The 12,776-nt window shown below is 37.4% G+C and overlaps 1 protein-coding gene across 8 annotated transcripts in view; it reads right to left on the bottom strand.

Annotated features, from left to right (window-relative positions):
• Positions 1-12,776, bottom strand: part of GPHN (gephyrin) — a 330,342-nt gene that overhangs the window by 240,700 nt on the left and 76,866 nt on the right. For all 8 annotated transcript variants that reach the window (XM_053474851.1, XM_053474852.1, XM_053474856.1 and 5 more), the window contains exon 7: positions 8,984-9,256. In XM_053474851.1, the coding sequence (XP_053330826.1) occupies positions 8,984-9,256 (273 nt within the window). The remainder of the gene's footprint in view (positions 1-8,983; positions 9,257-12,776) is intronic.

Below are 12,776 nucleotides of genomic sequence, written 5' to 3'. Positions count from 1 at the left end.
AATGGATTTTTAATTTTAAAACATATAAGAAAGGTGGTCTTAATACAGACCTTGACATTTTAACCTTCATATGATTTTAGTTTTTTTCAACATCAATATCCTATTGGGATTTTATCCTTTCACTTTTTAATTTTAATTTTATTTTTATTCTTTTCATCTTTCTTTACATATATCATTTATTTGACCATTGTTCAGGATTTTATCCTCTCTTTTTGTTTCTTCCCATTACTTACCTATCTTACAGAAGCATGAAATACATGTGTCCGTTCTGTAGAGTGATTATACTTATACTCACTACCCGTTTCATACACTATTTTTTTCTCCGTTCTCCACCTCCGTTTTTCCACCTCTATAAGCTCGGGCTTATGCCTGTAGCTTACAGGACATTAAAAACAAAGAGGAGAAACCGTTAAAGAAAAGATGCGAGCCATCATAGCATCACCGCCCTCCAGACACAACATGCATGCACATTGGACGAAGCAGAAAGACAATCACGCCCATCCAGGAAGAAACCATCGAGGGAAAGAGAAGCGTCACAGCGTTGCTGCGATACGACGCTAGACGCACATGAAAGACAACACGCAGGACGGAATGACGTCCCGTACCCGACGTGCATCGGCATCAAGACGACTTCGGACAGTATTTAAAGCGGGACTTTGGAAATCCTTTCACTTGCAATTTTTTCACTTGCGACTATTGCGGATTATACCTATTCCATTTGATTCTCCTGAGGAAGCCCTAATAGGGCGAAACGCGTTGAGACAAGACATCCTATCTACTTTTTTTCGGATTCACCGCATCGGACTTCTAAGTTTAAATATTCATTTATTTGAACTCAACTACTCTGTAAGTGCATCTTCACCTTGCGCATCTTGAACATACTAAGTTACTGCACCATATGGTTGTTTTCTGCTTTTATACTCATAGAGCTTTTAAGAATAAAGGACATCCATTTGACTTCAGAAGGGCCTCTTGTACTACCATCGTTTGTGAGTGCATTTTACACTTTCACACCACGTAATTTTATTTTACTGTATTACACTATTATATATTTTTTTCGTTCCCTATATTCACATGCGCCCCGATCTTTGTTGGCTTTGGATTTGAACGCCGAGAGGAGCGTTCGTGTTGGGCTGCGGCAGTGACACTATAGGGAAGTATATATATATTTTTTTGGTTACTCCACTTTTCTTTATTTATTTCTCACACGTGTTTTTTGGGTGTTCTAGTTTTTTCATTTATATTTTTCCTCTATTCTTACACCCTTCACGTGTATTTATGGCTTGTTCCAGTAATTATTATACTAGAATGAGAGATCAAAGAACACAAAAACTTAACACTATATTTACACACATTGAGAACGAAGATTCTGACCCATCTACACTTTTCAACCAATTAGAGAAACTAGCTGAGAAAGAATTAAAAAAATGGTGGGAGATAACTTTTTTACAACATTATCTCACACATAAATTAATACCCAGAGGCCTGAGAATCCATAAATACCCGGCATTTGGACACGAGAATATACAATTCATAACTAAATGGAATGACATCCTTGATAAATGCTCTTTTGAATTAATGAACCTACTAATAGATTCTGCACAAGAAAATCTCAAAGAGATAGAAATTAAAATACAACAGACAGAGAGTCTGATAGATCAAAAATTCGATATGGCTGAAGTAAGAATCAAAAATGAAAATTTAAAGGATAAAATCCTAAAACTTGAAACAACTATTATTGATACCAAAAGTAGGAAACTACAGAGGGACAAGAGAGATTATCTAAATAACATACACAATGGTCCCAAATCAAAAAAGGAGGATTTTAAATACAGACCCACACAAACTAAACAAATGAGTAGAAACTACACTAACTATAAACAAACTAGACATGATAATTACGACCAGAGATACAGTAACAAAAGAGTATTATCAGAAAGGTACGGAGAAACCAATAGAAAGATCTCACCAGATAGGGGTGGTGAAGCCAGAAAACCTCCTAATCAAATATCCTCCAATCAATACAATAAGTATAATAAACACAGTAAACAAGATCAAACGTCCAGGAACTATAGAGAGACCTCCAATATATACACTCCACGACCAGCGTCCTCTATCTGGAAAGACAAGGACAGCAACAGACCACACACCTCTAATGAATTTAATAAATCTTTTTTAGACAGGGAGCAATCCCGAAAAACAAGATATACAACATGGGATCATCCCTCCCAGCAAATATCACAGAACGACGAGAGACAGTTTCAAACCAGATCAGGGTCCCCTATGAGAAAAAGAAAAATAAGAAACTCAGAGGATCGAGAGGACAGGGAGATAAATTACAATTAGAAAATAACAACAAAGATAAGGAAATTATCAATATATCCAAACACATTTTAAGTAAAACAGAACTCTCACTTCTACAAAAAGGATTAAAATTTGCTCCTAATAAAGGACCTGATGGATTTAACTTGTTTATAGACACCCAGAGGTTTCTAAGAAAACTAACTGTTAAACGTTTCTTCTCTAAGATCCATACTGAACAAGGTACTATGAATGACAATACCTCATCAGAGATAGATCCATACATACATACTACTTTAAAACCAAAATCAAAGTTTTATCCTCAACAGGATAAAAGCGTACATATTGAGGTATTTTCAGACATGCTTCTTAAAGAATTTGACAAAATAGAACGAAATAAAAAAAGACAACATAATCTTAACAAAATGGAACAAGAATCCCTCAAAAAACTAAAAGAAGATAAAAATATTGTAATAAAGGCTGCAGATAAAGGGGGAGCTATCGTTATAATGGACAGAACATACTACCTGGAAGAGTCTTATAGAATCCTGAATGATGAAACAACCTATAAGAAATTACTCATTGATCCTACTAATACTTTTAAAATGGAGCTAAAACAGCTGTTACAAGAAGGTTTTAATAACAAAATAATCAACAAAAATGAATTTCAGTTTCTAGATAATGTCTTTCCTAAAATACCAATTTTTTATTTTTTACCAAAGATTCATAAGAACTTAAAAAACCCCCCTGGACGGCCCATTATTAGTGGGATAGACTCACTCACCAATAATGTTTCTCAATATGTGGATACATTCTTACAACCATTAGTATCAATGAATCGTTCACACATAAAAGACACTACGCATATTCTACAAATCTTAGAGGGAATAACCTGGTCTCCTGACTATATATGGGCCACGGTTGACGTTGCCTCATTATATACGGTAATACCTCACCAATTAGGTATAGAAACCATAAAAAGAGCGATAATTGAAAATAAACAAATCCACCCACTTCAGAACGACTTTATAACTAATTGTATACAATTTATTCTTACACATAATTATTTCACTTTTGACGGTAACTTCTTTCTTCAGACATGTGGGACTGCTATGGGAACCAGATTCGCGCCGAGCTACGCAAATTTATACGTGGCAGATTGGGAAACTAATCAAATTTGGAATAACAACCCGTTCGGCGCGAATCTGGTTCTCTGGAGAAGATACATAGATGACGTCCTAATCATATGGAAAGGACATAGAGATCTCCTACAAAAATTTATTTCATATCTTAATAACAATACATATAATTTAAAATTCACCTCTTGTATTAACAAGTCTCATATAGATTTCCTGGATCTTACTCTGTTCATTGAGAATAATAAAATTAGTTCAAAAACATTTTTCAAACCCACAGATGGAAACGGGTTTATACATTTTTCTAGTCGGCATCACCCTAATTGGTTAAAAAATATTCCAAAAGGACAAATCACTAGGATCCGTAGAAACTGCACCAAAGAACAAGACTTTCGAGCTCAAAGCGATCACCTTCTAAACAAATTTAGTGAAAAAAAGTACCCTAATGACCTCCTCACGAATAGCTTAAAGGCAGTTAGCAACACCAAAAGGGAAGATATGTTACATAGCAAGAAACAGAAACATAAAGATGATTTTGATTTCTCATTTATTACCCAATTTAATGATCAGGCCCCAGCAATTAGAAGGGCCATTAATAAATGTTGGCCCATACTTATGGAAGATACGGTTTTATGTAAACACCTTCCAAATAAACCTAAAATCATCTACAAAAAATTGGCTAATTTGAAAACAATACTGGCCCCCAGTGCTCTTCCACCTATAGAAAAGATAGATAATCATTTTCTGGCTAAAAAAACTCCCGGTTTTTACCGTTGTGGTAAATGTAAAGTGTGTAGAACTTGTTATGCACAAAAAAAGAAAATCACATCTTTCATTTGCACGAATACGGGAAAGGAATATGTCATAAAAAACTTCATACATTGTAATACCAAGAATGTTATTTATTTATTACAATGTAAGTGTGGAATGCAATACATTGGGAGAACCACACGAGAACTCAAAGTTAGGGCCCTGGAACACTTAGGAGGGATCCGTAATCATAATATTAAACATAGTGTCCCCAGACACTGTAATACTTGCAATAATTTTTCACTACCGGAATTTCAAATTATAGGAATAGACTCAGTAATTGCCCATTGGAGAGGAGGTAACATTGTTTCCACTCTCTCAAAGAAAGAAACCCAATGGATTTTTAATTTTAAAACATATAAGAAAGGTGGTCTTAATACAGACCTTGACATTTTAACCTTCATATGATTTTAGTTTTTTTCAACATCAATATCCTATTGGGATTTTATCCTTTCACTTTTTAATTTTAATTTTATTTTTATTCTTTTCATCTTTCTTTACATATATCATTTATTTGACCATTGTTCAGGATTTTATCCTCTCTTTTTGTTTCTTCCCATTACTTACCTATCTTACAGAAGCATGAAATACATGTGTCCGTTCTGTAGAGTGATTATACTTATACTCACTACCCGTTTCATACACTATTTTTTTCTCCGTTCTCCACCTCCGTTTTTCCACCTCTATAAGCTCGGGCTTATGCCTGTAGCTTACAGGACATTAAAAACAAAGAGGAGAAACCGTTAAAGAAAAGATGCGAGCCATCATAGCATCACCGCCCTCCAGACACAACATGCATGCACATTGGACGAAGCAGAAAGACAATCACGCCCATCCAGGAAGAAACCATCGAGGGAAAGAGAAGCGTCACAGCGTTGCTGCGATACGACGCTAGACGCACATGAAAGACAACACGCAGGACGGAATGACGTCCCGTACCCGACGTGCATCGGCATCAAGACGACTTCGGACAGTATTTAAAGCGGGACTTTGGAAATCCTTTCACTTGCAATTTTTTCACTTGCGACTATTGCGGATTATACCTATTCCATTTGATTCTCCTGAGGAAGCCCTAATAGGGCGAAACGCGTTGAGACAAGACATCCTATCTACTTTTTTTCGGATTCACCGCATCGGACTTCTAAGTTTAAATATTCATTTATTTGAACTCAACTACTCTGTAAGTGCATCTTCACCTTGCGCATCTTGAACATACTAAGTTACTGCACCATATGGTTGTTTTCTGCTTTTATACTCATAGAGCTTTTAAGAATAAAGGACATCCATTTGACTTCAGAAGGGCCTCTTGTACTACCATCGTTTGTGAGTGCATTTTACACTTTCACACCACGTAATTTTATTTTACTGTATTACACTATTATATATTTTTTTCGTTCCCTATATTCACATGCGCCCCGATCTTTGTTGGCATTACCAATAGCCTTAATGTCAATAAGAAATGCCCGACACTCAGCTATTAAATGTTCTCCTCATGAACTCATAATGGGTCGACCCATGATAGCTGCTAATACTCTAGAGTTACTAAGACATGATCATGCTCTAACTGATGACACAATAGAAATGTATTGTAAAAAACTAATAAAATCTCTTGAGCAATTTAAATCCCAGGTTGCTGCTGTGCGCACGAACACTGAGAAAAAAAAAAAAAACAATTCATCACATCCAACCAGGTGATTACGTCCTGGTAAAGCATTTCCAATGGAAAAAGACTCTTCAGCCCAGATGGAAAGGTCCATACCAAGTACTACTGATCACTAAAACAGCTGTAAAGGTAGCTGAAATTACACCGTGGATTCATTGCACTCATCTTAAATTGGTGCCAAAACCCGATCTACGCTCCTAAATTAACCATTCCATCGGGCACAATAATCCCAGCTGGTTAACCAACATAAGACGAGATTGGCAAGAACCCCTCGTGAAGATACGAAGAATGAGGTCATCAGGAGATGCAAAAATGTTTGAGTATATTATCGTTACTTGTTTTATACTAAATGTATTTGCTATTTTTTCCTTGCAGTCCTTTTCAGGAGTTCAGATCAGAACCTACTAAAAATATAGCAGAAAATAAGATACATTCACGAATTAAACGTGATCTGCATGCTTCTCCTTGGGAAAAAGATAATACCTTTTGTAGAAATGTTGAGAAAGGTGTATAATGCTTCTAATGTCTCGGAGCCTTGTTGTGTTTGTGGATATATTCCGCATACTCAGCAGAGCCCCGCATAGGAATACCCTTTACAGGGGAATATTTACATTGTAGACAATAGTGTATCCATAGAACATGATATGGAAAAGGTGAGCGAACTTCAGGAAAGACTTAGATCTAGGGAGACTACTTGGAATCCTTTTGGTCTGGGCGGACTATTTGGTTCACTTGGAGCAAAGCTGATGTCTGGTATGTTTTTGTTGCTTGTGGCTTTTGTATGTATCTATGTAATTGTTGTTTGTTGCAAAACACTAATTCAAAAGTGTCTCGGACCAACAAGAGCAATGCCACATATACAGGAGGAGAAATATGATGATGACTTCCCACTTGATGAGTTTCCCCTAGAGACTTTGTACAGTGACATGTTTGAAGATTAATATGAGAAGGAGCAAGGCTCATGGAATTGGCCAACTTATAACTCCACTGGACTCTGAAGAAATTGATTCTTACAGTGAGTCCGTGAGAATAAAAAGGGGGGACTGTGGAAGTTGAAGAATTTTGCTGATTCTGGATGTCAGCACAATGATCTTTACCTCATTGCTTATTCTGCTGATAGCAGATAAGATAACACTACAATCACCTGTCTACCTCATTTCTTAGTTTACTTATGTCTTGTTTGTGTCCCGGAAGAATGTGTACATATGGTATGTTTTCGTATGTTTTCTTTGCTCTAAGTGCCTTGTTGCAAAAGAATCAGAGTCCGCCACGACAAAGGACAAGTTGTCCCTTTCTTGACCTTCTGTAAGTAAAGATTTCACGTCTGGGGGGGGGGGCTATTTTTTCTTCACCTCTTTAAACCGTGTGTGTCAGCAAATCAAAGTAAATATACCAACAGATGGCTAGACAATATGCTAATAACTGTTTGCGCTTCTTTGCCTATATATTGTTAGAAAATTAAGGAGGGGGAGAGAAGTCTGCGAACTGGACTCTCCCCTGTGCGCACTTGAATAAAGAAGCTCTTGCTTACTCAACTCATTGAACTGGTGTCGTCAGATTTCTTGCCGACATTCACAACGTATATATTAGTGTAAATGTAGCGTTTTATAATTGCCCACCTACTTTGGTCCTTGGCCCCCCATGTGCCCCCCTAAATATGAAAGCTGGAGACGCCACTGACGTTGAGAGACCAAAGGAAGAGATAAAGGAGAACAGTTTAGAGGCAGAAATATTGTCGATGTCAATAATTTACAAGGCCTATGATAAGGGGACATTGTGCCTGCATTTGGAGAACATGCACACTCTTTTGACTTGGTAAACAGGTAATATTTAGGAATTGGCATAAAACACAACTTATTTAAACCCTTAAAGACAAAGCTATTCTGTGGTGCTCATATTAAGCTGTAATTTTCTTCTCTCTCTTTTAGTGTACCCACACAAATGATATAGAGTTTATTTTAGGACAGGAGGGGCTTTCTTTAGATACCATTATTTTGATCGCTTCATCTAATTTACTATAAAAAAAAAATTATAAAATATTTTTTCGTTGCTTTTTCTGCAAGCTATAGGGCAATAAGTACAAGTAGCATATTTATTTCAAAACCATTTTTTCAGTACTGGTCATTCTGCCCCCATGTGAGACATATTTAAACCTGGTCAATTCAATTTACCCCCACCCAAAAACATAAAAAAAAAAAAAAAAAACTAGACACCCTAGCGTATATGCTAGTATTGTATCTCTTTATACACTAATTCTACTAACAGTTTTTGTCAAGCGTTGTGGTAGATATTGTTTTGTGGTTTTATTGTGCTTAAGGTAAGAATTTACAGCTCCTTTTATATGTCACTTCCACACACCCAAATATGTGTCCAGCAACATTTCCTGAGTACAGCGATACCTCTCAAGCATCGGTTTGTCAGATTGTTTGGAAGGTGAAAGGCCACATTCGGGACATCGGCAATTCAGCTTTTCAACTTGAAATTCTGACATGTGGTGGTACTGCCCCATGCCCTATTTGGGACATCTTTGGAGCTGTGAAATTCAATTTTCACATGTATGTTTGTAAACTGGACACTCCAAGGTACTTCAAAACACATGTATTTTAACTGTTCTCATGCATTAATTCTACTACCAGATGATGTCAAAGTTTATGGTAGTACTTTTTTTTTTTGTTTTTTTTTTTTTGTTTTTTTTTTTGTTTTTTTTTTACACACACACATTGTATTTTATGTATGAATTTACCACTCCTAATATATGTCACTGTCAAAAAATACCCCAGTATGTGTTCATCAACATCTCTGGAGTACGTCAATTGTCATCAAGGGGTTAATATTCGAGTTTACCTCTTCTATAAACAAGGTATGACTACATTTGCATGTCAAGGTTGTTTTTTGATAATGTACGAACAGGAAAATTAGATAAAGTACTTTTTTTTTATATACAGCAAAGGTAGTCAATGTCATCTCTTGTAGTAAAATGAGGAAAACAGCACATGTTCCACAAAGTAACTTTTTAATATTTTTCCCAGATGTAGGAGGAATGCAATTTAATAAAACGGGTTATAAAACTAACCTTTGCTGCAATTGTGGCTGCAGTGATATGTGAAGAGGAACTGTCCTCTGCTGATGCAACACCACTGTCTTTTTTCTCTTCCTCCTCTTCTTCACACTGCACACCTTTGTCCTCTGTCTGCTTGTGAGGGCTTGTTGTAGGTGGCGGAGAGAGTGGTGGAGGAGGTGAAGGCAAGTCTTCCAACTCATCATGGACTTCTTTTACTTTTACAATGGCATCCCTCAAAAGGTCTATGGCATGAGGTAGTGCTGGCAGTATAAATTGAAAACATTCCTGTTTTTATAAAAAAGGAAAGAAACCGTTATTTCTAGCATTGTTCTGGCATTATTACAGGTATACTCCCAAAACAAAACCATTGCAATTTTGGCATACCACTGCTCAAAAGAGCCTACAATCATATTATTAAATCAGGGCTCGACAAATCCCAGGAGCCAGGTCGCCATGGCGACTCAGAATTTTGTCCTGGCGCCTAGGAGTTTGTCAGCCTCTTACATCCACAAAAAAATGCCCAGGAGTCTGGCAGACAGCACAGCCACTCAGAGCCCGCCCCCGAGCCTGAGATCACTCCCACGGAGTGACCCTGTAGGCTGAAACCGCGATTGCAGGAAAACCTGCAATAGCGTTTTCAGCTGCCACAGGCAGCTTCAGGAAAGGGGGTTCAGTGTTCATTGGGTCCCCACACAAGTGTAGGGACCTGACACAACACCCCCCTGCTGCCTGATCGCTCCATGAGAGCGACAGGGCAGCGTTAACCCCTTCAATGCCACGGCATTTTAGGGGTTAATTCCCGTTTTGTACGGGGCTCTGCTGCTGACCAGCAACAGCAAAAACGAGCCCCCACAAGCCCTGTGATGATTCCTGTAGGCATGGAAGCCTACAGCAGTCATCAAAGACTCCCCCTGCAATGGCTGGTCTATAGACCAGCAATTGCTTCCCAGCTGCCAGAGGCAGCTTCAGGGACAGGGGCAGAGGGTTCTTTGGTCTCCACATAAGTGGAGCCCCAACAGCCCCCCTGCTGCCTGATCGCTCCATGAGAGCGACAGTGCAGCGTTAACCCCTTCAATTCCACAATTGTGTATAACACATTCGTGGCATTGCAGGGGTTAACATTTAAACATTATTAAAAAATAATAAAAAATAAAAATAAAAAAAAACACAAAAAACAGCACTGACCTGAAAGTCCAGGGTGCTTCCAGGTCAAATGCTGTGAGTTTAGTAAGTGGGCTGATGATGATCAGATCACTCCTAACCAACTGTTAGTTTAAAAAAAATCCTGGCTCCTAACTTTTTTAGCTGTCGCCTAGATTCACAACAAATTTGTCAAGCCCTGTATTAAATTAACTTTTCCTGCTTGGTACTAATATTATTTGATACTACAATAAAATTACAAACAATGACTGTCACGGTCAGGACTACTTGCCAAGCCGTGACGGTGTGGAGGGCGTGGGCATGAAGGGGTTAATAGTGCCAGGCCTCTGTATTTACTAACTTCACCCCTTAACAAGGCATTAGTTATACCAAATTAACCCCCACATCCTGCCTGTCTTCACCCAGGTAGTCTGCCACCACTCACGGTTTTGATACCAGACTCACTATCCGACTTAAACTCTCTCTCTTTCGGAGCAACCAGCTACTTTGGCTTCCTTTTTACATTAGAAAGATTAAAGTCGATCATGATTATAACTTCCCTTAGTAGATATAGCTCTTCTACTTGTCCAGGTCTACAAATCACACCTACACAAGTTACTGTACATTGACCAAATTGTAACCCAAACTTGCTATGTTCTCCTCCTGTTCAAATAGTGTTAGGTTATATTTTACGTAACCTTTCACATATAAGGCCTCTCCTCCCCCTTTCTTGTCTTCTCTGTCTTTTCTATATAAAGAGTACTCTAGTATTGCTATGTCAGTCATTTTTCTCATTATACCATGTCTCAGTAACAGCCACTAAATAAACATTCTCAGTTGTCACTACTGTCACAAGTTCATGGATCTTATTCCCTAAATAGCGAGCATTTGTAGACATGACCTTAACCCCTTGGCTGCTAAGACATTGTCCACCTGGGTGCTAAGCTGGTTTTCGGCATTTTGGTGCATCTCTCGTTTAAACGTGTTTAGAAGTACATTTCTTGGGAATAAACTATACAAACCATATATTGTTTTTTTCAGCACACCCAGCAGATTCCAAATATACCATTTTTATATGTGTATGTCTTACTAGGTTTGCAAAATAAAGCCAAAAATGGGAAAAAAGTGTATTTTTTCACTTCCGACTCAATAAAAGCGAGTTTGTAATTTTATTTTTCTAAACTCTAATATCAAAAGCTGTGTTGCTAAATATTTGTAGTAGGTAACCGGTCTAAAATAAACAGAAATTGAGAACAGTAGACTGTGTTTTTCTACTCTTTTATTGCTAAAAGTAAAATGTATTAGACTATCACAAAAGACATCTTTAAATTTAATGCATGGCTGCCGTCAATTAAACAGTTCTAGCTGCCCGGGATGTTAAAATATGCCAACAAAACTATATATTTTTAGAAACTACACCCCCAGCTGCAGCAAATGAGGTCTTATTTGTATTTGTATCACAAATCTGACGTGCACAACAAATACGTGAATATCACACTTATAAAAATATAAAAAAAATTAAATTAAAAGCGACAAGTTCATTTATGTCTTGCGCACTCCAGTCTTGTGCTACTAATACATGCAGCCCCTCATTTGAAGCGCCAAGGGGTGTAGTTTCTGAAAATATATACTTTATGTACCATAATTTAACTTCCCAGCTGTCTAGAGCTGTCTAATTGCAGGCATCACCCCTAAATGTTTTAAGACAATTTTTTAACAAGATTCTCAAATCTGCCATATCTGAAGTTAAAGTGGTCTAGACATCTGGGAAGTTAAATTAGGGTACATAAAGTACACATTTCAAGAAACTACATCCCTTGGTGCTTCAAATGAGGGGTTACAGGTATTTCTAGGACAAAAGTTGAATGCACAAATAATGATGGAATATGTCGCTTCGGCTAGAAAATATGTTTTTTCTAACCATAGCGACATGTTCATTTGTGTCTTGCGCACTCCATGTTTGTACTAGAAACACATACGGCCCCTCATTTGATGCACCAAGGGGTGTAGTTTTTGCAAATGTGTACTTTTTGTGCAATAATTTAACTTCTTACGTGAGCAGTATTGCCACATCAAGGCTTCAACTCTAATTACTGACCATTCACACGCCTTTCATATATCCATTCACTCGCAGAAGCACACACCATACTTTCCATACATTCACTCACAGAAGCACACACCATTATTTCCCCTTACAATCCCAAAGAAATGATGGTAAAGGGAGAAAAAAAAATCACTTTTACAGCAAAAATAAGTTTTGCAGTAAAAATGCAAGGAGCTCCAGGGATGAGATGGTTACTCACATACCGCAGAGGCTAAATGGCTGATTTTACTAATATTTACAGTTCATCAGGATTGCTGTTTCCTCTACCATTGGCTAAATTTAGCCCCATGATCAAAGGGATCATGGGGTTAAAATTTAGTATCGACCATTTTTAAAAAAGGACTGTGACTTTTCATAGCTATATGATCACTGTGGTAACATTGGCTACCACAGTGATCATTTAGCTAGAATACTTAAACTTTTTTTTAATTTTTTAAGTTAAACTAGTTTATGTTTAGATAATTTAATTTGGGGGTCACTAGGCAATTTTGATCTTTATTTATCTTCCTTTAGAGACCCCCAAATCATTTTTTTAACTTTTTTTTTACAGTTTAATTTTTT

The sequence above is a fragment of the Spea bombifrons genome, chromosome 9 (assembly GCF_027358695.1).
Source record: "Spea bombifrons isolate aSpeBom1 chromosome 9, aSpeBom1.2.pri, whole genome shotgun sequence".
Classification (NCBI taxonomy): domain Eukaryota; kingdom Metazoa; phylum Chordata; class Amphibia; order Anura; family Pelobatidae; genus Spea; species Spea bombifrons.
This window is presented reverse-complemented; position numbering and strand designations above follow the sequence as displayed.